General features: G+C 34.9%; 2 protein-coding genes and 1 long non-coding RNA gene across 4 annotated transcripts; all 3 read left to right on the top strand.

The window, feature by feature from the left end:
• Positions 1-6: 6 nt before the first annotated feature.
• On the top strand, positions 7-1,997 carry LOC139774084 (uncharacterized). Of its 2 annotated transcripts, XR_011718516.1 has the most exons (4): positions 7-775; positions 849-902; positions 1,311-1,429; positions 1,651-1,997. It is a non-coding gene; the product is annotated as an uncharacterized lncRNA (long non-coding RNA). The 2 variants fall into 2 exon arrangements; XR_011718515.1 differs by having other exon boundaries at positions 1,311-1,664.
• A 2,794-nt stretch (positions 1,998-4,791) lies between these two features.
• On the top strand, positions 4,792-9,242 carry LOC139774082 (UDP-glucosyltransferase 2). Its single transcript, XM_071709033.1, has 4 exons — positions 4,792-5,621; positions 6,044-6,474; positions 8,488-8,707; positions 8,902-9,242. Exons 1-4 carry the CDS (start codon positions 4,996-4,998, stop codon positions 9,179-9,181), a joined length of 1,557 nt encoding a protein of 518 aa, XP_071565134.1. The 5' UTR covers positions 4,792-4,995; the 3' UTR covers positions 9,182-9,242.
• A 3,633-nt stretch (positions 9,243-12,875) lies between these two features.
• On the top strand, positions 12,876-19,306 carry LOC139774031 (mitochondrial sodium/calcium exchanger protein). The gene is made up of 8 exons (XM_071708966.1): positions 12,876-12,961; positions 14,659-14,984; positions 16,475-16,555; positions 16,959-17,078; positions 17,482-17,808; positions 18,248-18,366; positions 18,503-18,656; positions 18,945-19,306. Exons 1-8 carry the CDS (start codon positions 12,876-12,878, stop codon positions 19,304-19,306), a joined length of 1,575 nt encoding a protein of 524 aa, XP_071565067.1.
• Positions 19,307-25,946: the final 6,640 nt, after the last annotated feature.

Genomic DNA, 25,946 nt, shown 5'->3' with positions numbered 1-25,946 from the left:
GTAACATAGATTTTTCGCGCAAATTTGAAGGAGTCGCGACGCCGATTGCCCCGATTCGTTCCGCGTTTCATCACTGCGTTGCAGTCGCGTTAATGGCGACGAAATGTTCGAAGATCTTGACGCGAGATACTGCGCGAATCAAGTGGACAGTTAGTAAAGACACACGCAGTTGATTAAACCACAATTAAGATTAAATATCGTACGCACATTTTACGGGATCGAGCACGTAAATCTCGCGAATGTAAGTAGTGTAAGAGTACTATTAATGCATGCTTTGCACAACGAGGAGTCGCGATTACGCGGCACGAAATACACGAGTCACGAAAATAAGAAATATATTCATGAACGAGCGTTGTATGTTGCATCACAGTGTGCCATTACTTGAATCACTTTTACTTGAATCACGATACGCGGATTTCACGTTGTCACTCGGCCCTCTTTCCGCTCTTCGAAAAGAATCGGATATAATCGCACGACAATTCCGGCACAGCACGTTCAAAACACGACACGATTCGAGGTAATGAATGCCATGCACATTCGATAGTCCAAACATATGGCGGACCGGGACGGGACGAGCGATTATCGCCCGCGAATATCATGACGAAACTGCAAATCACTCGATCACAATTCACAATTACCGTACCTTCGCCTCGATATATGATATATGTTTACTATTGTAATACTATATACATTTCCGTAGAAAAAGATATGACCTATACAGGACCCAAGAAAACACAAGTATATAATATTTCTGATGTGCCCGTTATAGTGCAAGGTACACATATTGTTGAAATAAACAAAAATTAGTTATAGTAATATAATATTAACATGTGTAAATATTGTTATAGGCTCTATTCGATCGTTTGAAAAGCAAGAGGTGCAAGAGGACTCGAACATAATAAGTATGTATAAATATATACGTACAATGGTTAAGGCCATTGCATGTAACAAAATTTTAGTGATGATTGTAAGGCCGTAAGAAGATTGACCAATCATAATCGAGTATTCTTCTTATGGTCGAAAAATAAGATAGTGATTGGTAAATTTTCTTACGGTCTTACGGTTATGACTACAATTTTTTTACGTGCAATGGTTTTTATTAATAAAGTAGTAGCAACATGCATTATTTACATGTTATCTATACGATATATTATTACTTAGGTATAGTACCCAGGTAGCAGAGTGACGTCTAGATGACGTCTAAAGACGTCTTAATGACGTTAGAGACGTCATTAAGACGGAATTAATACGTCATTTGACGTCACTCTGCTACCTGGGGTATATACAATATATTATTCGTTGCATTGTAGAATACCTGAAAGAATACAGAAGCAAGCAAAGTCTAATTTAATGTCAGAAGACGTGAAACAACGGATAACCAATGTAGAAGAAGTTTTGAGGAGCCGCGCCCCTGTTTCAATATATATATGTATGTATGTATGTATTCTTAAGCATGATTCGAATATATCGACAAGAGCATGCAAACTGTTTCTTGATTTGAATTCATTTTCTTAAATTATAAATACTATAAATTTATCGTTGTATCCATGCACATTTTACTATTAACAAGTTTCATTAATAGAAAAATAATATTAGTATTACTATTAATGAGAGAACATATTTAATGAGAAAAATAAAATCTTCTCTAAGAATATAATAATTAATTCGGCGGTTATATATGAAACATGTGGTAATCGTTATGGACTTACTGCCAAAACCACTGGTTCCGGAAACTGCTAAGAAAACCTGGGATTAATTTCGTTCCTGCAACGGTAGCTCCCAACTTTCAACTAGACGCCGAATTAGACGTCGCGGACAGATCTCACGAAAACCGACGAGAAATTACTCATCACAATCATCTGACGTGAGGGACAGCGATAAGGCCCATCGCCGAGGCAGCAATCGCGATCACGAACGTGGAAAAAACACGGTGTTCGCATAGCCTTTCACAAATATTTACCGCGGAAAGAAATTTTGGAAATTAATTTAGTTCTAAATTAATTTCCTTAAAGGAACAAGCAATTTCGCGACTTTTGACTCGTAGCTGACGATATAATGCTCTTGAGGATATAACTCCTAAATCGGAACTATTTTCTCGAATACATTCGCGACTCAGTAAAACGCAGATGTCAAATTTCACGAGTAGAAAGTTAATATTCGATCACTAGCTTAGCATCTTTCAATCAAATCTTTGTATTTTTTCTATAGTCAAAAAAAATTTCAAAAGTATATATATTGTATTAAGACTAAAGCATGTGTATGCGCGCGTGCATATAAATTTAATGGAAGAAGATCGAGGCAAAATAAAATAAAAAATTTATGTTTATACCATAAGTATAGTATACTTCTCTAAATTCCTCTCTAAAATTATTAATTTTGAAATTTACTGCATTAATATATAAAATAAGAGCAACCTCTTTTTATAGACAAATTGAAAAATATTTAAGAAGTAATTCAAATTCGAAATAACACGCACATTTCTGCCGTAAAACGTTGGATTAAATTTGTTCGTGAAATTATTTCAAATAATGATTTCAAATGTGTTTGACTCTAATTACTGTGTATTTAAAGCAATAATTATTCAAATATTAGACTAATGCATATCGCGACGTAAGCAAAATAAATTTGTGCATTACTTTAGAACATACCTTGTCGCGAAACTTCAATCGGAAAGGAATTTCCGTCAGATTATTTTTATTACTTTCCGTACTTCAACTTTGTGCAATTTATAAAATTATGCATTGATGGACTTCGTGGTATTTCTGACATTTTTTAATATTTCACATCGCAATGTGCGGGAACAATGAAAGTGCTAGTACAATGCAAAAATTTGCGTATATAAATGAAATTCAGCAAAATACCGTTCCACTTTATACGTTATAGTCGTGATTACTCTGTGTTCGACTCTTTTATAACGCTAAATACCTTTGTAATAAATGTACATTAATATACAGTATGTACATCCTAAAATAAGCGAGTTAAATTAAATCGTACAATAAAAAATAAAAATATTGCATCTGATGATCTTCGTTATTGATCTCTAAATTATTTTTTATTAATCATTCAATTCTACGATTTTCCATTTTATATATGGAGAATGTGAAATCAGTCCTCGTGAATGCTGTAAATATATAGCTTTAATTTCTAAATTAATTCCTAATTTTGTCTATGTACGGCAAATTTATTTCACACATTACACATTAATGAATATCTCAAGAAAATAAAGATACTGATATAAAAAATAATAAAAATATAATAAATAATACATACTCATGATTTCAAATCGGCAAATATTTCGTAAAAATTACAGATATGGGAACTTTTAAAAATATTGATGAGTTATAAAAATAAGTTATATTACACAGGGCTTTTTTACCTTTGAGATCAAACTTTCCTTAAGTATTTTTCTATTGCACTATAATATAAATAAGAATATTATTTCAAAATGTTTAACATAATCTTAATTTAAAAGTATGACGACAATAAATAAGAATTTTAAGAAATTCTTCTTTCTATTATGAAAGTGATATTTGGAGAATTAATATAAAGAATTAGATCAAAATCACTAGATATTTTGTGAAAACAACATTCAATTTTCCTAGAAATGCTGAGTGTTGTAACGTGTAAAGCTTTAAAAATGTTTACTAAATAGTAAGTGAGGTTGCGAAGGCAATTCCTTTGTATACATAAATAAACGCGAATATCTGAAATTCCAACATTTCTGGGACACATTGCATTCAATCTTGCGCACTTTGAAACGTCGAGAAATGCGCGTGTCCATTTCGTCATTGTTCAACATTTCGAAAAACGCTCCAAATAATTCGATAAATACGGGAAACATCTCCGGATTGATACAATCAATAATATGTGCGAATTTAAATCGATAGATTTTCCAACCGGATTAAGAGCGAGAATACACTTGGGACCTTTTGGATGGATGAACGGTATAAATACTGAAATCTTTTCTTTCCCGATTCGCCTTTTATTCCCTCTGTTCCGACCCCCTCATTACACCGTTCTCGTTCTCTCTGCGATGCATTTCTTAATAAATGAACCACTTTAATCTCGCGCTCGATGCTTGTAACTCACCTTCCTAATTTCATTGATGGAACAAGACAATAATCAATTCCATCTTAATATAATTTAGTTCAAAGTTATTTAAAAATTTATTATCAAATTCGCGAAATAAGACAAATAAGGCAAATAAAAATTGATTATTAATATTATCATATCATTCTTTGTAACTGCAAAAATATGTTAAGAACAGTTACAAATATTCCAATTATGCAAAATAAATCATTATCCCATTCCAAGACAGTATGCAAAATATAAAATATTTAGAGTTTGTTTTTAAAGTAAAGAGAACACAAATAAATTATTAATAGTTATGGAAGAATTGCCACACAAAATCGTACTACTTAAAATTTGTCATGTTATATTATGACACAGATATTAGCACACGCACATAGATATCTCTAAAAGTAAGAAAAATAATAAAAAAGAAACAACTATACACAGTAAAAAATTTTGTGTCAATGGAAGTCCACTCTCAATTTTGTGTTAAAATAACTCATTCATTGTGTTATTTTTGACATTTAGAAATGTTATATCGACATTTATAACATTTCTAAATGTCAAAAATAACACGATGAATGAGTTATTTTAACACAAAATTGAGAGTGGACTTCCATTGACACAAAATTTTTTACTGTGTAGCAAGTGTTAAACTGGTATAGCCTCATTAGCTTCGTTTTTATCTTTTTTTTCTAGGTCACAGTTTGGTGACACAAACATATAAGTGGCGTCATTATGCAGACAAGAGCGCAGTTGACTATTGCCATGACTATTGCCAAGACTACGTGCATCGAAGTAGAACAATTGAATTGAACATTGTGAAAAAAGTTTTTAAAAAACCAGAAAGAGAAACGTTTTTCAGAAATTAAAGGCTTCTGTGTTAATTAATTATCCAAAGTTGACGCGTGCCTTCGACATACGATGAAGATTACGGCGACATCGTTGATCGTGAGCATCTGTTTGCTCGGTGCGGTCGATGGGGCCAGGATACTGGCGATATTTCCTGCCAATGCGAAGAGTCACTACAACGTGTACGAGCCGTTACTGAAGAGACTCTCTGCGAGAGGTCCCGAGATTTTCGCGGTGACGCACTTTCCTCAGAGAATTCGTCTGGCCAACTTCACTGACCTGGACATTTCGTCCACTTTACTATCAATGAGTCAAAACAACACTCTACCGGTCCCGGAAATCTACAATTTCATGATTTGGCAAAAGATTCTATACATATCCACCGCGGAAATTTGCGAGCCTGTATTGAGCCATCCAGAAATGAATAGAATTATCAAAGGATTATCGAAGGAACACTTTGACTTACTCGTGATCGAGATTTTTGCCACCGATTGCTTCTTGGGTATCGCTCATGCTTTAAACATATCCAAAATAGTCGGTGCTATCAGCACCGTTGGAATATCGTGGTCGAATGTGATGAGGAATCCTGAGAATCCGAGCTATATCCCTAACTGCATCAGCTCGTATACTGGGCGAATGAGTTTACTTGAAAGGTCGATTAATACGGTGCTTCTACCGATTGTCAAGTTGGCTTATAGGTAGGGAAACAGATGCGCGGATATTTCCAAAATTGCTATTAGAAATTAATGTCTATATGATATTAGCATTTTTAATGTCAGTATAGTATGTGTCGCATAAATGCTTGAAATTCCACTCAGTGCTATTGGAATGATAAGATTACTAATTACTTTTTGCAGATAAAAATGCGTTATCGAAATGCTTTTTCGAAATTTTATACAATAACGTGCCTATGCTTCGACATGATTCGACATTAATTTCATTCCTAAGTATATGTAACAAAAACATGGACAAATATGATTACATCGATTATCGCCACAAAACATGCCTTAAATTTTAAAAGAGATTAGCTATTGAATAAACCAACCCATATCATACGATCAATCATGTCGTATGATTATTATCAGCTGAAAAGTTAACCGCAGATATCCTAAATCCACAGGATAATTTCCGATGAACCGAGTTATGAGATCGCGAGAAAGTACTTCGGGCACGATTTGCCCGACTTTGATGCGCTCCGGTCCAGGATATCGTTGATCCTGACGAACGGCCATCCGGCCGTGAGCGCGGCACGTCCTCTGGCACCGGGAGTTAAGGAAATCGGAGGTATTCATATTCCGGTATCGGGACCGAAGCCACTGCCCGTGGATCTCCAGGATTATCTGGACTCTCAGAGCAGAAACGGCGTTATTTACTTTAGTCTGGGATCGCAAATAGACACGTCCACTATACCGAACCAGGTGTTTGCCGCCCTTTACCGGGCATTCGAGCAAGTACCGCAGCAAATACTGTGGACGTGCACCAAAGAGAGAATGCCTCCGCTGCCGGGAAACGTTAAGTGCATCGGGTGGGCGCCTCAGCTCTCCGTATTGTGTACGTATAGCTTTTTTGTTTCTGCGCGGGATTAAACGTCGAAAGAAGCTTATCCGCGAAGGTCACGAAAAGAGCACTCTCCCCTTCCTTTCCTCCCCCTAGCATATACCAAGGAAGTTCTTGGTAATGGAGTGGATGTCGATTGAATCCTAGAAAGACGATAGAAAAAGTTTTCGAGCGTTCTGATTTCGTTCTCTTTTCTTATCGCGCATATTCCCTTAAAATCTGTGCGGAAAACGAAATAATTTTATTAATTAACTTTCTTGCAATGACCATTATAATAGAATCAAATTTGACTTCAGTGTAGACATCTTGAAAGATATCACAAAAGATATGCAACTTGATCTAGTTTATCACTTCTTTGATATTTATAAAATGTCATGTAAATGCCGCCGGCGGAGGGTTGGCGGAGGATCGGCGGACGATCGGTGGAGTGGACGCCGGCCGGCGGAGGGTTGGCGGAAGATCGGTGGAGGATCAGTGGAGAGTGGACGCCGGAATTTTTTACAAAGCTATTCATTTTTCTTATTAGAGTTATCATAAATTTAGCGATTGACAATTACTGAGTGACGAAATAAAGGCACTCAGATATTGCAATATTTCTCTCGATAATCATAATTATTTAAATTCAACATAAGATTAGAATAGATGAATTAAAAATCGCACTATTCTTAGAAGCAATAGAATTATTCTAATTTACGCAGACAAGGCTTCCTTTATTCTATGATGTATTCAAAATTTTCAGTAAGCTCGATTGCTTTCCAACCCACCGACCCACCGTCGATAGCGCTATTACCGGCGTGGTATTTGGTAGCGAATCCTCATATCCACATATATGCAAAGAGAATAATGCGTATTGCCGTACCGCCGGGCGAATCATTTATTTATTACGATATCATTATCCAACGATCGCATAAAACCCATTCGAACTTTGCATTATCGCTAAATAATCCGCGGGTCAATTTTGCACGAATATTGAACGGCTTTTAATGTCCATTACAAATTTACCGTTTGTTCTTATTAAAGTAGCACGACGCGTCTATCAGGATACGCGAGGTAAATCCTCTGCAAAGATATACAAGGTGGATCGAAATCAGAAAAGGAGAACAATCTGCTTTAAACTAATCGAAAAATGTGTCTGCAAAGCACAATGCTCGTATTTCAGAATCATCCCGCGTATGAAATATTCTGTACAAATAAATATTTATACGTACATTCTCTCTCGAATACGGAGAAAACGTTTAATGACTGCGTGATTTTAAGTGGCAATTGTACAATTTCATTTCTCATACACCCTTTTATACACTAACGTTTTATGCTTTGGTAGATAATCAATTGCTTTAGAAATGCAACGGATAAAAATAATTGCATCTATATATTCGCAGCATATACATATCGTCCGCACAATTCATACGATCTATATTCATGTGCAGAAACACGTGATTCGCTTTGCTTTTTTTTTATCTTTTTGTGAGAGTGCCATTTGCATATACACCTGAAGGGAACAAATTATTTTCAGGTATTCACCCGTTTTTCCTCTAAACCACCGCCGCGTGACCAACGCTTTTCATGGAATTCCATTTTCGCTATATTATGCAATCAACCTCGTTATCCTTATTACGTCGTTTTATCCATTATTACGGCTTCATTTTTACGCTTAAATTTTAAACGCGCTATCCAAGAGTCATTGCCACTTGTAATGTTCTCTGCTTTGAGATAAAGGATTAAAGAAAATTATTAAAATTTTTAATTAGTTATGAACTGGTATTAAACACAAAGCTTCACTTATTGTTAGTGAAGGCAAAAATGTATGTAAGCAAAATAAAAATTCAAATAAAAAATAATAATAAAAAAGAGTTGGAAAAGTTAAAAACGTGCAAGTAATTCTCATTTCCAAAAGTTAACAGTTACATTCAATCTTTGTTTGTGCAGACTTCTTCATAACACGATGTAAATATGTATACCGCAACAAAGATAATATAATAAATAGCCTTTTATCGTAAATATGTATAGGTCATCCGAATACGCGGTTGCTAATCAATCACGGAGGACTGCTCGGATTACAAGAAGCGATTTACTGCGGGATACCGATCTTAGGAATACCTCTTTTCGGGGATCACCATTTAAACATGGCCTACGTCGTGGAGAAGGGACTGGCATTGCAACTGGATTTGCAACAGTTCTCGTACAAACGTTTCTCGAGCAGTTTGAACGAAATATTATCAAACAAGAGGTAAAGTTCGATTTCTAAAGAATCAAGATTTTTATATTACAGAATATTTATCACACAATTGGTGCACAGAGCGATATTCCTTGTTAGACGATTTTGTTTATTGTAGTTATAATAATTGTGTGTCGATTAACAAAGTACGTACGTCTGTCTATACCTACTTGCTATTAATATTATTTAATTTGCTTGTTTTGCAGTTACACGGAAATGGCACGAAAGGCTTCCTTTCAATTCAGAGATTGTCTGATGCCGCCAGTGGAAGAAGCTGTATATTGGGTAGAACACACAATTCGTCACGATCCGGATTTTTTAAAAACAGCTGCCACAGAGTTAACGTGGTATCAATATTTGGTGTTAGATGTTGCTTTAATAATAATATCCATTATAGTTTTCGTACTTTGGTTAATTTGTAAGTTACTTGGTCTATTATTCTCTAAGAAGAAAATAAGCATCGCTATCGATAAAAAGACAAAATAATTTTGCGCGCACACAATATGTAAAACATTTACCTCTATAAAATAAACTATTGTGAAGTATATATATATCTATGTATAATATCACATATAAATTAATTATTATTGTAATTTAGTTGCTAAAGGCCCTTTGTTAAATTTTGGAGATAATAAATTTCTGTATTTAAAACTTTCATAGATTATTAAAAATTCTTCTAATTTTATATTATGTTTGGTGTGTTTTGTGCATATCGATTAACTCCATTGAAGTGTTAAAAACCCTAATAATTTATAAAAGAGGAAAAAAGTTATCGACACCGCAGACACCTATCGATACCATCTGCTTGAATGAGTAGGCAGAACCTATCAAGCATCTGTTGCAACAAGTTATTGGAAGTCTGTCGGTAATTGTCAGGAACGACCGTAATCTCAGATTAATTGAACCTCTCCCTCGTTACTAGAAATCCTGATATAACTTAACATAGCTTGATAAAGACTAAAGACAGCTGAGACGCGATTTTTTACACAGTAGAGAAAGACGATGACGATGAAATTAAATTTCTACAAATTTAAAATACAAAGGAATTCAATCTATTTCGTCTCTGTAAAATACAAATATAATGAAATTCTATATTTACTTGCAATCAATGCAAATAAATTATATCTCCCAAAAATCATGATTTAAGCTCGTTTTATCCGCATAGGATATTTTATATTATTAAAGAGCAATACTTTATTTGAAATTATCAGTTGAGTTTTTCTGACCCGATCTATCCGCGATGTATCCGTCGTTTTTAGCTTTTATCTCGAATATATAACCGCCCCGAGTGAAGCGGAATAGTGCAACTGACAAAAATATCAGAATGCGATTTATTCATTCTTTTGCACGGAAATATTATCAAACAAACCATCGTGCTGTATTGTATTTACTGGTGTGACTACGTAACCATATGACGTGAGATTTTAGACAGATGTTTAGCACGATAATTAAATAAATTTCCACAATAACATTTATTTTTGTATAAAAACGGACTCGTCGAAAATAAGATACATAGATTCATGAAAAAGATTCTTTGCTTTCTTTTTTTTTAAACGACCGATTCAATTGAGACAAATTGCATCGTTATTTTAACATTTACAACGAGTCTTTGTTTTATCTCTGGTATGAATTATTCTGCAAAACACACGGCAAACGACTCGAGTATAACCGAGTGTGTACACTCGCACATACTCGGTTTTAGCAACACAATGGCGGCACGCCGTTACATTAATTGTAAGAGTCATCTTATACTACGGAAAGAAGCTTTTGCATATTCTAGCCTTATATCACTCACGCGCTTTATTATAAATGTGCAGGCGGCACAGAGAGAGCCAAAACAGGAAACCGGAAAAGCCAAGCGAGCGCGCTCGTAGGGAGAATAAAAGCGCAGTATAAATTGGGGTAAAGCCGTTGGCTCCTTTGTGCCCTCTGTGAATGCAATTCAATAAAGTGTTTAGAGCGAAAGCAGCACAAAAGAAGTCTGGCGATAAATGACAATTTGCTGAAGTTGGCAATTACGGTGAAGTACGCTGCTGCTGAAAGGTGGGCTTAATGGAAAGTTGTTAGGAAGTAGGCAACAATAGAAGATAGACTGATAGAGAGACGTCAGCCCTCTATAATTTTATGATTTTTTTCCAGGGTAATTTGCGCGGTCAAGTGCTCGCTAGAGTAACTTATATATATGTGCAATTTTACGCTAAAATAACAAATCACTTGTAAACCCAATTTATTATAATTCTCATTACACTATTTGAGACCTGTCCAACTCAGTTGATTTATCGTTTTTGCGAACTAATCTTGTATAAGCTAGATGTATGTATAAAGCTAAGGTTTCCCGTTGACGCTAAAATACAAGCTATAACTTTCAGACACTGATACGAAAGCGTGACGATCGTGGTGCAGAGTTAGTTGTGCGGTTGTTCTAGTGAGCCGAAGATCCGAGTTCAAATCTGAACAAAATCGTCAGTTTTTACTCGATCGTCACCTCTCAGAAGAAAGAGACAACCCGTCGAGAGTTTCTTGCTATAAACGTCCCTCTATAGTGCCGTTCGGCGTTAAATTGTAAATCCTATATATTTGATACAGATATATGTAGAAGGGATCGACGCTTTGAAATCGAGGCAATATGATTAGGAATGATGAATAATGCAATAATATAATCCGCGCCTGTCTGACGCACCGTTAGTTTTTATTTAAATGACTTAAATCTCTCTTTCGATCTTAAATCATATATAAAATGGAAAATTTTCAATATTTTGTGTAATTATTTTAATGTTAATTAATAGCACATAATACAAGTTTAGTTAAAACTTGGTGAAGGATATCTGATGGAACATTGGAAAACCCAAAATTACCGGTATAATGCTTCGGTCATTAATACATTTTAATGATGTATGTATTACACGCATACGTTTTAAACACCGAGAGAATACAATATTGTACAATAACAATATCAGTTTCTAGCCCGTGAATTATCGTTAATGAGCATTTCGCGAGAAATAGTTTACACGTTGTTTTCTATGTTTGAGTGTTTTCGCGTAAAACCGTGATAACAACTGTGAAAGTTCTTGGTTGCTCATAGCAAATATAATCAACTGATACTGGTTTGCGACACGTCATTGAATTTTCATCATCCGTAAACTGACAATAATATCGAATAAGTGTCGATATAATATCGCGCGCTGAATGACAGCGTATCCGTTTTGCGGAGAGGTTCCTTTCCGTGCTCGTTACACAGCGTTTCTTTTTTTCATTGTGGGCAGAAATGGGACGAAATGACAGAACGGATGCTCTGCATCTAATGAGGCTCTCGTTGCTATCAGATGAGTGCGGATGAGTTGAGTATACCCATTCAGTCTCACGTCGTCGTCGAGTAGCGACATGGCATTCTTGAGTGCGCTCTCCTGTTGTCAAGAGAAACTGACGATTGTATATCATTTTCTTTTTTCACGAAGAAAGACATGTTGCATCGCTGACATTTCTATCTAATTGCAATTGAAGATTAATTTGCAAATGTTTTTGGAATTATCAGATTTTAATAATTTAATTGGTGCTATTGTACTTAATATTGTCTTTTATGTTGCTTTACAAACGAAATCAGAAGGAGCAATGTCTTAGATTAATAATGTCTTAGATTATATTGTAATGTTCATTAAATTTCCTTGCATTGATGAGTACACCGACTGTTCTATTTCGCGCGTGTGTGTCACTGTTATGAATTCTCTTTATGTGTGCTTCATATTGAATTTACGTTTTGAACTGCGCGCATAGTATGCGCTACGTATGTGACAGCTTTCTGTCTATATCGCTTGAAGTTTCGCTCGCTTCTGCTTGAATAGGCAACGATCGAGCGGATCCGTGAAAGGCAAATACACAAAATATAGGTTACGTATCGCTTCGTTGCGCTTTTATGCTCTTCGAACATGAGGTCGCAAATATCGAGCCCTTTTTTAAGACACGGGCATCTGCCCATACGGGAGGTGAATTGTTATCGACGTCTCTTCCAGTTTGCGTTCTCGTCGAGCTCCTCGTCGAATTTTTTTTTCAGGATGATTGCTCGTACGTTTGGCAAGTTTCCGCCGCGGAACGTTGCGAGTGGGTGAGGAACACCGAAGACTGCTATTCAGACTCGGTGATTCAGTATACAGTACTGTTATTCTGCTACTTCAGATCTGAGGACATGGCGCTGTTTGCTGGCGGCTTGGCCCTCGTACTCTTCTGGCTACTCTATTTATTCTTAATTTTGGGGACCACAGCGGATAATTTGTAAGTTGACTTACGCTGGTATTCATCATCGGATATATTTGTAGATTATTGATTAGCAGAAAGTATAATATTCAATGAAATTTTGCGTATATTATTTATCACGATGCATTTTTGTAAGAAATAAAATAAATTAAGCAAAGTGATAAATAAATATAAAATATATTTGTAAAATTATTATTTTTGATACCCGCTAAATAATGGTCAATTATAAATGCAAATTATGAGAACACACGTAAGGGCGAGTAACAATGGAACTGCGCCTTTTCTTAGTACCGAAAAAAAATTGAGAACTCTAGCTAAGTTCAATTCCGATGAAAACGTGTTACCATCTACAGAATATAGATGATTACATAACTACAAAACGAATTTTGACTTCTGGCAACTAACCAAGCCAATAACCGAAAGATTCATGCTTCCCCGTATTTCAACCGTCTACGTTCTATGGAGCGGTTTCTTTCAACGTGATAAACGAAGGTTTCTGTATTCTTTCGAGTTATACAAATATCAGGGAAAAATGGCAAGTTGCCATGTTTGTAAGAGACGCATCCAACAACAGTTTCGGAATCCCGAAAACCGGGGTTTTCTAGTGGCATTTAAATATTTAATATATATATCGGTATTCTAATAAATTGATATTATTTCGATATATCTTTTAATTCGTTAAATTATATAAAGTTACAAGAATTTATCATAATAATAAGTTGTTCAAGATTAATATGCACTGCGTAATATAAAATGCAAACTATGAATTTATAACGCGATGTACTAAATTGTAAAACATATATATATATATATTCGATCGCTTTTGCGTTTATACGTTGGCAATCATCTTCTAGATCCCTGAAATCTTTAAAGGTCGCTAAAGCTTTCGTCGAATTTATTTTGCTGTGTTTAATGGTAGAAAATATGACGGTATTTATGTTACCAAGTTTGTGTTGGAGTTCAGCTTTGATGTGTAACCAGTATAATAGTTAAAACTCAGTTAAGAGGGTAAATTTACTTTCTTGTAAATAACATACTCTCTGCGTGCAGTGAAATAGCGAATGCTAAATGTATACGAGGTTAGTTGAATAATGTGCATCTCAAACGAGCGTTATCCAAAAGTCGCTTCCTTTCCAAGTCAACTGCTTCACATATCTTACTAGAGTTCCATTACTAGAGTCGTTATACATATAATCATCATTATACTAAACATAGAAATCGCTGTTTATATATACACATTTTGATGTTATGACCGAAATATAATTTTGTAATGAGTTATACGGCAAAAAAATTCAGAAAAAATATAGAAAAAGAATATAACAAGAAAAGCGAATTATATATGTATAAAATAAATTTAATAAAAAGTTAATAAAGTTTAATAGGCAGAGAAAAAAGAATTTTGATCTTTTTTCCTAATTTATATAAGATAAATGATATATGTATAATGACATTTATTATGCACGTATATGTAGCATAAAATTAAACAAACCGATAAACCATAGATTATAAAAAAAATTTATAAAAGAAATATACGTTATAATTCCGAAAATAAGGAAGGTTCATTTAAATGTTTAAATCGAAAATCTAATTTAAGTTTTCAAGACTATTCTTGGTTCTTTTGTCGATCTATTATCTATGAATTACGGCATAAATACTGAAATACTTTAGACATAGATAGTTCCCATAAATGATTCATTACGACGTTTTTATTCCAGTTTTTGCCCAGCATTGGCAGTAATAGCCAGTGTAATGCATCTATCGGATAGCATAGCAGGAGTGACGATATTGGCATTCGGAAACGGCGCGCCTGACATCTTCACGTCCCTCGTGTCGAGAGGCGACGAAGCGATAATAATGTTCACCGAATTAATCGGCGCAGGTGTCTTCGTGACCTCGATGATTGCCGGTTCCGTCGCGATAACTAAGCCTTTTAAAGTTTCGCTCAGATCCCTCGCGAGGGACGCCTGTTTTTATATCGTTTCCGTATGCTGGATAAGCTACGTAGTGTGGGACGAGATGGTTTACCTCTGGGAGGCCATAAGTACGTCTACTATCTTTATTTGAATCCGATAAGCTAATATTGGTCGACTCATTCCCGCCCGTCGCAATATGCTACATTCTGTATTTGCCATTTAGATACTAATCGATTATCATACATACACATTCATGAATAGGTTAAAAATAGGCGTAAATTATTTCTCTTTTTTTTTCGTTAATTTTATCGATTTTTATAACTATTGATTTACAATTGACAAAAGATTGTAACAAGCACAATCATTGAGGAAAAATCATTGTAAAAGATAATTAAGAGAAAGATTGCAGTAGCTTTCTGTGTTCATACCATTATCAAATGTTATCGATTATTTTCTTATATGTAAGAGAAGATACGGAGAAATACGATTAATTATTATTCGTACTCGAATGCTAGTGCCAATGATTTAAACAATGATACGCAATAATACCCAAATAGAATAAATATATGATCTCGATTGTTCTGTCCTATTTCAATTGAACAGATGATTAACTCATGTTGGGTAATAACTTCCATAAACCCTACTTAAGCTGATATCTGCAAACTATTGACAGATGACTGAAAAATTATGCATGCATTATAATATTATATACTACATTATTAAACATTATATTAAATACTAAACTGCATAATTAAATGCTAAGCAAAGTGATTAAACTGTGATATTAATTTTGCTATAGTAGGCATCGGAATTATAGAATATTTGGCAAAATTTATTAATATTTCGCACACCGAATCGGTTACGTCATGAGCGGAAAAGTTTATCTGCGGGAAGCCATAAGTGGTTTCATTCTGGAATAACGATAATTCTTCGACGAATTTAATTAAGCTACGCCGCAGTCTCTCTCCACCATCTGCCTGGTGGGGCTTGCAATCTGACTGTCGATGAATTTTTGCGGGATTCCACGGCAAGGAATTCGTTTCACCGAGAAAACAGGGATTATTGTTGCAATGGATAAAGTCCATGGAAATAATCTTGCGCCCGAACAAAGCGGCATAGAACGGAGGCTATTATTAAGTCACGTATAAAGCCATTGAATGTCAGGATTCATTTTTTCATACCGCGTGCCGCGATAGTAAATAGACAAACGGACAGAAATTCAATTTTTGTTTATCTGAATCGGTGCATCTCAAACTTTTCCAGGCCATCGCTTTCCATTCCAGGCTTTATACATTTAAATTGTATTAAATCATTACTTAGTTTCATTTATTTTTATTTAACAGCAGAAGTATTCAAGTATGTGTATCTATTTATTATTTGCTTCATTAAGAATTCTTAAAATGGATTCCACCACCGGCATTATTTCTTTTCTGTTCGTATATTAAAAAGAAAGGGGTAATTAAGATCTTTTTTCTTTAATTAAGAAAAAGGCGGATATCACGTTTTTTTGCGTAATATTATGTGGACCATTCATTATCCCAGCGGTACGTGTGAGAGAAATAACCCTGCGAGCCAAGCGACATTAGCGCTTTTTAATGCTGATAAATTTTAATTGCAGGCTTTATTCTGGTCTACATACTGTTCATTGTGGCGGTCGTGATAATGCAGGTGTATGACACCAGAGAGGAGACTCTGAAAAGTACGTTGTGGATTCTTCGATTCACGCAAGAGACTTTTAATATTTATCTCAGACAATGACAGTAGATTGTAGAACTTCGAAAACTCATAACTTTCAAAAAGTACATAAGTTTAGATTAACAATGTTTCTCACAAATGTAAATAAAATTATACTCGACTCTCTGCGAGAGTCTAATTCACGCGGAGAGATATATTCCCGAGATATCTCTATATGCTCGAAATTTTATGATCAGTGTGCATTCGAGAACTATTTCTATTCTAAAACGAGAAATATCTCTTTTCATAACCCATGAATTCGCTGCGATGTGAAAAAGATGACTAGCTCCTTCCTTATCGCCAACAGAAAATTTTCACCATACTAAGTATCGATCCCCTTTCCTGAGAACATTCTTATGTACTTTCAGCCAGGATCCCAAGTGTGCCCGATCCAGACGTCCTGCATACTTACTTGGTGAACAGAGACACAGGCGCCATTCCCAAGATTCCCGGTAGAAGCCGACCTTTTGGCTTACATGCCAAGCTAGGTACCAAGCGTCGTTTTTACGACTCATCGCACATATCCTTGTCTTTAGCTCTTTTGAATTTTTCAATAGATCAAATTTTTTTCCGGAACGATGCGTTTTTTCGTTATGCGGAAATATTGTGTTTTCGCTCGTATGCGAACTCGTAATATAATTCGTCGTCAGTTATTTAATAATCGCTTTAATCACAGATGTTTGCACGTTTAGTTCATATTTGCAATTAAATACGTACAATAAATATTTTTAATATACGAAAGTGGAATAAATCTCTAATATTTATTCTATTTTTGATATTTAAAATCGAAGTCCTTAAATATTGTGAATTTAGTTTACTCTTGTTTTAAAATTTTTATATATGACTTACTTCCAGTATTTCTATGTACTTATATACGTTTGTATGAGGCAGATATCGCAATTGCCACGGAATTACAGAGAGCCAAGCTACGGGGTGAATCCGTCCAGCTAAGCCCGGAAATTAGTGAGTACGTTTCCGACCGTCCGAAAGGTCTTTTTAGAGAATTTTTGTACGATGTCAATCCGATCACCGAAGAAGATTGGAAGAAATCAAATAAATTGTTTAAGATCGTTTTGATTGTACGTTCACCCGCCATGTTACTACTGCAGCTGTTTATACCGGTTGTAAATCCTACCGTCGAGAAACAAGGCTGGTCAAAGCTATTAAATTGCTTCCAGTTATGCGTGACGCCTACGATAGCACTATTTCTATTAAATGGTTAGTTTTATTTATCCATATTGCTTATAACGATATATTCAATTATTTTAAATCGCGTATTTCAATAACAAGCTATTCGAGATAAGTTTATCCATTATTTAATCTGACGCAGACTTAAAAAAGTTTTAACTTAACAGTTATATATTTCTTAAAAAGTTATTCAAAATAGAAGATAAAAAATATAGCCAGAATTAATTTTTGTTTAAATATTAAAGACTGCGGCTTATTACTTTTTAATATTTCTTCCGCGCATTCTTTTCTCGTGAATAATTTTCCATGATATGACAGAAGTATTCTCCATAACGTCCTTCATTGCAAAACGATGGTAGATGCTAAATTCAGACAAGCAGTCAATAACACATAATTGTCGTATCGACACTTGACGGCATAACAGTCGGTACCACTCAACTTCAATTTCATTTTAACTATTTTATTGCAGTTTGGCAAACGACTTTTGGCAATTTGCCGGTGATGCCGATATTCCTCGTTGCCGGTACCGTAATTGGTGTAATTGTATTTCTAACGACGCACGTGGATCGTGTACCAAAGTTCCATAATGTGAGTACTTTTCTTTCCTCCTTCGCCTTGTGCGGATGGTCGGAGTTTTTAAGTGTTTGCGACATTCAAGGATATGAGAAAAACCATATTCAGCAGTTTATCAATAAGCAAACACGCAACATTAACATTATTCCAGGTCTTTGCATTTTTGGGATTTCTAGCTGCTATGTTGACGGTTTATCTGGTGGCCGGGGAGGTCATGGCGGTACTTCAATGCATAGGATACGCATGCAGTATATCTGACGCTATGTTGGGCATCACATTTCTTGCGTGGGGAAACAGCATCGGAGGTAAGCCGTGTGAGAAATGTTTTGATTAAGGTAGTAGTTGAAGATAGTGTATGCGGTAACCAAAAATATACAGTCGACAAGATCGTACTTTCTGACTTCCAAATGCGACGAAAGAAACGATATAACATAAACTGCAATAATCGTGACATTACGACATTTTTCGATAATTATATCTCTTTAAAGCTTCAAGTTAATGCTTCGTTTGGTTTGTTAATAATATAATGTAATAATATAATGTAAATTTTGTGTTTACATTAAAATATTTATATAAGCTAATTCATTGGTCAGATCTCATATCGAACGTCGCTATCGCCAGACGGGGATTTCCACGCATGGGATATGCAGCCTGCTTCGGCGGGCCAATGTTTAACACCCTACTGGGACTTGGGCTGACTTATGGCATCGCCGCCGCCACTGATCCTGAACAACAGACGAAGATCAGGATCAGCGATATGGCACCCGGTTGCCTAGCTTTTCTCCTGTGCTCACTAGTGGCCACAATAATTTACCTAAACATCACGGGAGCTACCGTACGTCGCTCTTATGGCGGTCTTTTATATTCAATTTACTTTGCTTTCATTCTCATACAATTTTTAAGCGAATTTCACGTTATACATCCGCTCGGCACTGATCACAGACCCGACGTATAAGGCTACACCATTATGTATATAAATGCAAAATACTAAAGGGCCTATTTTAATTATTTGAGAATCATCGCCTACTTTCTTCTATTTTTGCAACGCTAATGTTGCAAGATAAGGTGAAAGAGTAAAGAGTAAAGAGTAAAGAGTAAAAAATATGGAAGAGCGTTTCTCTCTCATGAATTATGTTAAATGAGTCAAGATTATATGGATACAGGCAGAGATGCATTTTTAACATGGGGCGGAAGGCGAGCTTCGTAGGAAAACGTTTGGGCACCGGATATATACGCGGAGGAAAAGGCGGGCAGGCGAGCGACGTCAGGTCGTTTTTAGACATTTCCCTGGAGAGAACGAGATGTCCCGTTTCCGACCGAAACCGGTTAGTATGGCCACCATAACGCCGAAACGGAAACCACAAGTCATGAGGCGGTTAGGAGTCTTGGTACGCGTCAGTTTTAAATTTTACATCGCGCCGTACATCATGGTAACCTCGAGTGCTATACAGACCTTCGTAATTGAATCCGTTATTAGGTGAGGGACACAGTTCCTACGTGCAAACATTTCTTACACAACGTTTCTCATTTTCTTTCAAACGCAATAAAAGAAGGGAGCGTTAAATTATTTTTATCCTTTTATATAACTGCCTTCTCTTATATATACGTGTATACCCTTTTAATCGATCATGGAGGGTGTCCCACTTTTACATTGTCTAGAAATAATTTCTCTTTGACAAATTTATAGCCGATTATTCTCTTCAACGGAAATATCGAGTCATCCGTAGTTTTTTTTTTCAGAATAATTAATAATTGAATTTAAAAAGCTTGTGGCTAACTGAGCTTCTCAGAAGAGGAAATAGATGATAAAAGCTGTATTCTTCAACTCACATTTCATATAAAATTTATTCTAATAAAATTTCGATCTTTAATAAAGTATGGTTATAAAAATAGCATAGAAAAAAATGTTAATTTTTAAAATTCTAAAACAATCGAAAATTATGCGGTCGTATAATTCAAATTTAATAAATAATTAGTCTTCAACAAAGAATGGTTTTCTATTCGTAAAATATGTTTATCGCCAAAATATCCTTTATAGGAAATGGAAGGAAATCAAGAGTAACAGATGTAACATTGACGTTATTCGACCTCTTCCACACCTTTCCTATTTTCTGTCTCCTTTGCTACAGATATTGCCGGAGAATTGCTCCTGCTAGTCTCTTTCAACGTGTGTACCAAGATAGGTCTCCATTGTCTTCACGCGAAAGTTTAATTCCGAACCGCCTCTACCTTCCGTTCCCCTTTTGCCCTATCAAAGTACCGATAGAACGATGAACAGGGACGGAGATAGACCAAAGTTTTGCCATTGCAAAATTTGGATCTCCTTTGTGTTAGTATCTGCGTACGTAAAGAGAAGCTATTTTGAGAAGAAGCTTTAGCGGAGACTGTTCATGAAATGACTTTCTTTATGTACCTATATTGGAAGAGTACGAAGAGATTTATCTTCATCGTTTAATCAATCTTCCGGATTCGGATGCTTTATAACAATATGTTACTTGTTTTTGAACTTTAGATTTTGATATCATAGCATGTTCGACATGTGACAAAATGTGCGCATCCGACAAGGTAATTCATTATTCTCAATTAATTTGTCGCACAGAACGTATAGGCGCGACACCTGTTGTTCTCGATATACATAAATATCATTTAATTGTGTGCAATTAATGTTCATCAATATAAAATATACACCCCATTTAACATGTTATCGAACGTTGTAGAGAGCCAGCAAAAATCACATATGAAGGATTTAGTTCAATATTTATCTTGATCAAATTAATCATTTTGTTAAAATGGAAACCGTATCAACTACTAGCAATGTGAAAACAGAATTATTTTATTACAAACAAAAATATTTTGTAAAACATAAAATAATAGAAATGTCAGATCGTAGCGTGATGATACGTCACATCTGCTTGTATTTTATGTTTCTTTGTGGATCGTTCAGTATTCAAAAGTCGACGAATAAGTATTCAGAAACCAAAGTCATTAAATAATTAAGTTAGCAAACTATTGTCTATTGAAGATACAGAATTCGTTATATGTTTAGCACACTATTATTTCTTATCGCATTTTACCCAATTATTTAATTTTTAAACGCGCTTTATATCAATCATTGACAATATCGAAAATAAATCTTCGTAATAAGTACTCTATAGTTTTTAATGAAACGAAAATTTGCTGACGAATATTGAATAAGTTTGTGGAAGTAAAGAAAACTTTATCGAACCATATATTAGGGTCGACCCCTCGTCTAGACGAAAGACTGGATCGGTGCCCAGCATCCGTAGATAAGATTCCTGTCTAGCCTAGGCTCTTCCGTGCCAACGCGAGCTAACGACCCTCTCATCCGGATCGCTCGTTCAAGGGTAGCAAACGTAGAAAATATTCAACATTACCAAATCGGGCAACGCGAAAAAAGGACATTATCGTCTTTTAATAACGCTATAGATACGTTGCTATTTATAATGCTTTAAAAATGTTAATAAGTTCTGCTTCGATAAAAAGAGATAAGATAGAAAAAGAGAGAAGATGTATTAATAGACACATATGCACAAGCATAGATTTGTAGCGAATTAAATTATCAAATTTAAGTTTATATTAATGAGATAAAATCTGTAGAATAATTATTTCTTGAGTCATCAATCTTCTCAAAAAATAATAATCATCAATTTATACATGTACTAAAACATTATATTGAAATAATGCTAGTGAACTCTAGTGCAGTTTAATATTTAGTGCAGTTTAATATTAAACATTTGCCCAAAGTACACTTCACCAACGCAACGTATCAATTATCTACTTTCATGTAACATTTATGGTATTATATTACTCTCCGGCAGAGCAGATATCGTTTATAATTATAGATGGACATGGAATTAACGGCTAACAGACGATTAATTAATCAAAATTAAATATGTGCTCGTGTAAAATAACATGTAATATTTTTCGTAGAAATATGCATATATATATTATATACATACATACGTACATATATATATATATACATGCGATTAAATCGTACGATAAGTCCCGATATAATCTTGGTTTATCATAAATTATCTACTTATTCTGAATGTTTTCAAATGCTCGAGAACTCAATAAAGCTCGGATGTCCGACTATAATATACAGCATTACTCTTATTTCGATGGCATCGAGGTCCATGGAACCTCCAATCGATGCTCGATATCAAGACTAAATAAAGTACCAGTGGTACCGTTATTACTTCCGGCAAACTTCTGTCATTAATTCGACTGAAGGACTTTAAAGGGAAACGCCGCTGTAATATCTGTCTCGTGTTTGTCGTCATTCAAGTTTTTATTCTTACCGCAATATAACTTTCGAGAGATATGTTACGATTGCAGTTCCACTTACAGCACTTTTATACCGCGTCAGTCTCATACAAAAAAGTCCCATTTTTAAGAGAGACACTTTATAACATGTCGCTTTGATCTAAATTACACGTATTTCACTGAATTTCTGAGAAAGTTTTAAATAAGATAACGGGAGACAATTTCAATCCACTTCTTATCTTAACGAGATTAATTAATTAATTAATTCGTTTCCAAATTGATTTAATTAATTAAAAATATAAGACAGAGCAATAAATAAAATATAAATAATAAATTATTAAACTATTTTGTGAAATAATTAAAAAATTAACTTTTTTTAACAGATAAAAAGTTAAAATTAGAATTTTCGGTAGAAATGCAACAATATGGTATATTTATATGGAATAATTTAATTTTACAATATTGTGCAATACAAGTCGAGTTTTATTGAGTTCACAAAAATTATTACGCTATTCAGCACTCTCGCATATATGTTTATACGAAGCTAAAAATAACGACAATAACTGCGATGTCGCATATGCTTCGCTCGATTTAACTCTCGTGTTAATGCGTGCTACGAGCGATAACGTTTTACAGCATTGCAGACATTTGTTACGTACACATTTCAATGACTTGCACAAATGCGCGCTTCGATCCAAAAATTAAATAAAATGCGCAAATTGTACGTACATATTGCCAGGATGTATTTATTCGTGTGTTTATATAACACCGTAGAGCAATGTGTGACGTTTGAAGAATTTTCCGCCGCGTGAAGGCAACGAAATTCAACTGATATGTCGATATGATACATACACACATTGCAACGGTCTCATCTCTCATTTGGCTCCGCCATCGAGCGGTCTCAGCCTTCACTTCGCAAAGTTTGATGTTCTACCGGGAAATATATTGTAGTCAGACAGAATATATTACACTTGTGAGATATTATGCCCATATTACTTGCGCCGGCAAAATAGGAAATCGCGGTGATAAACTGCGCGCTTATACGTAATTCGAATGAGATAGAGTATAGACCGATACTGCTATAGGTTTTTACGGTTTACATCAGTATACGCCGATGATTTATGACGACGGCGCATTGCTGCTCATATGCCACAAACTTCTATACACGTTGACGGAATTCATAATTCAGGCATTACAAGAAATTTAGCTTCGATGTACGAAGGTCATGCATGTATGCGGTACGTGTGAGATGGCAGTTCGGATTCCGCTGAATCACGATTCCATGAATTATTGACGATAGCCGGACTGGAAATTGATTTTCTGATGTTAGCAGCGGTATCGTATTCGGGCAAAACATTTTTTATTTCCGAGCGTAACCTATGTATCGAATGTTTTGTGTTGATGACACAGCTCGACCGTCCGATATCCGGAAAAATTAATCTCTTTGCTGAAAGATCAATACACTGCACAATATCGCCGTCAATGAATAAGTATGGATATAAAGGATATGTAACAAAAATTGCCGGATATAGATAGGTATGCTATATACTCGCTGAAAAGATGAAAACAATTTGCAGAAATACAGGGTGATTCTAAAATATATTGTCAAACTTTGCAAGCGTATTTTTGAGATAAATTTTTCTGTATTTGTTAATCTAATCGAGTTTTGTTATGTCAAACAAAATGTATAAAACGAATTAGTAGATAAAAGAACGGAATTTTTTAATGTAAAAATTAATGTCAGGATTTTTATCCGTTTATTTCGTGCAATGTAAAAGTCGCATTGCGCAAAATGCGAACAATCGAGAAAAATAACGTTAAACGATATCGAGCTCAAGAGAACAGGCATTTAAGGTCATAGTAACAAATACTGCTTTAGAGAGAAATGGAGAAATCGAGAAACACTTAGGTGGTCGTTAGGTCTGATCGCAAAGATCGACGAAATTACGCTTGTTGTCACAGAAACAGGTCGTTGAAATGTTCAATAGATACAGACTTGAAACAAGAAGATAAGTGATAAGTTTTTCGTGGTTTATATTAAGTAATAAAATTATTCTCATTTTGTGCACATTTTTAATCTAAATTAAATATAAAATTAACAATTTCTTGAATAGAAGAAAGTGGAGAAAATGTGCATAAGTAAAGTTCTTGAAAGATTTATCAAAAATATATTTGTGTAATGTTTTATGTGCATATAAATTGTATCTATGCGAAAAGCTAGAGAATTAATGCAATCGCAGCTAATTTCGAATAGAATTGCAATCCCAGCAACAATAACAAATATCAGGATAGCGTGAAACCATTGGGTACATTCGGTGCGATGACGCATACTGAAACCGATAATCGTTCGTATTGCTGTTAAACAAAAACGAATCGACCGAACGGTACTTGAAATAGTAGAAATAAATTCTTGTGACTCGCACGAGTAGAATTTAATGGAGGAACGAGATGGCTTATCGCTCTGATGGCTCGATACCGCTAACTGTCCAAAAAACATTGCTATTTCCTGATTTTATTATCCTGTCGTTTCTGCGCGCATTCCCGAAAACTCTCGTATGTCGTTGTATATAACGAGTGAATACATTTTAATTTTCGCACACATAGCTTTCATGAAAAATAACACAATAATAGCCGCTGTTAACTCAACAGCAAATATGCATATCGATAATCAATAACGATGTTTTATAACTTACAATTTTGCATTGCCAATAATGTACATTTATAGATTATAATTCCCGTTTCCTGAATTCTGTTTATTTGTCGTAAATAATAAAGAATGTAAAATAATTTACAATGCAGTCATTTAATTCTGACGAAGGCAATGTGAAATTATAATACACGGTGTGAATGCAGTACTCGATATTAATTAATATAAAGCTCCAGCACACAAGAATATTCTTCATTGGTAAATTCAGTGATTTTAATTTTCTGCGATAAACTGTTTACATTGAACGGGATAACGATAAGCTGCACAATTTATATTAGTTGTGTGCAAGAAGATGGCTATTTGAAACGTTCAATCTATTTATATATGAATTAAGTAAATTGAAAAATATGTATATAAAATTGTGGCAGAAAATAGTAATGCTCTGTGAAAAATGTAATCAACCTCTTTTAACAGAAATGTGGGAGATTGCCGATAGAACTAATGTTCGCTTCTCGCTGACAAAAATGCACTTCAAATTTCACGAGGAATAACGTTACGCGTTCACTTTCCGCCAATTCTGAGGCGCTTTATATCAAGCGGGTAAATTGGGAAATATATTTACGAGCTAGCGAGGAGGTAATAACTTTGGAAAAGGAGT

Source organism: Temnothorax nylanderi, unplaced genomic scaffold (assembly GCF_030848795.1).
Source record: "Temnothorax nylanderi isolate EJ_2023f unplaced genomic scaffold, tnyl_v1.0 TNYL_tig0073_pilon, whole genome shotgun sequence".
In the NCBI taxonomy this organism is placed as follows: Eukaryota; Metazoa; Arthropoda; class Insecta; order Hymenoptera; family Formicidae; genus Temnothorax; species Temnothorax nylanderi.
The sequence above is the reverse complement of the archived record's forward strand: the minus strand, read 5'-3'. Positions and strand labels throughout refer to the sequence as shown.

Bases quoted from the DNA above. Each gene is read 5' to 3' on its own strand.
- LOC139774082 (XM_071709033.1), top strand. From the start codon at position 4,996: ATGAAGATTACGGCGACATCGTTGATCGTGAGCATCTGTTTGCTCGGT. The intron at 5,622-6,043 runs GTAGGGAAACAG...CTAAATCCACAG, and splicing joins ATTGTCAAGTTGGCTTATAG to GATAATTTCCGATGAACCGA. The intron at 6,475-8,487 runs GTACGTATAGCT...AAATATGTATAG, and splicing joins GCCTCAGCTCTCCGTATTGT to GTCATCCGAATACGCGGTTG.
- LOC139774031 (XM_071708966.1), top strand. From the start codon at position 12,876: ATGGCGCTGTTTGCTGGCGGCTTGGCCCTCGTACTCTTCTGGCTACTC. The intron at 12,962-14,658 runs GTAAGTTGACTT...TTTTTATTCCAG, and splicing joins GGGACCACAGCGGATAATTT to TTTTTGCCCAGCATTGGCAG. The intron at 18,367-18,502 runs GTGAGTACTTTT...ACATTATTCCAG, and splicing joins GTGTACCAAAGTTCCATAAT to GTCTTTGCATTTTTGGGATT.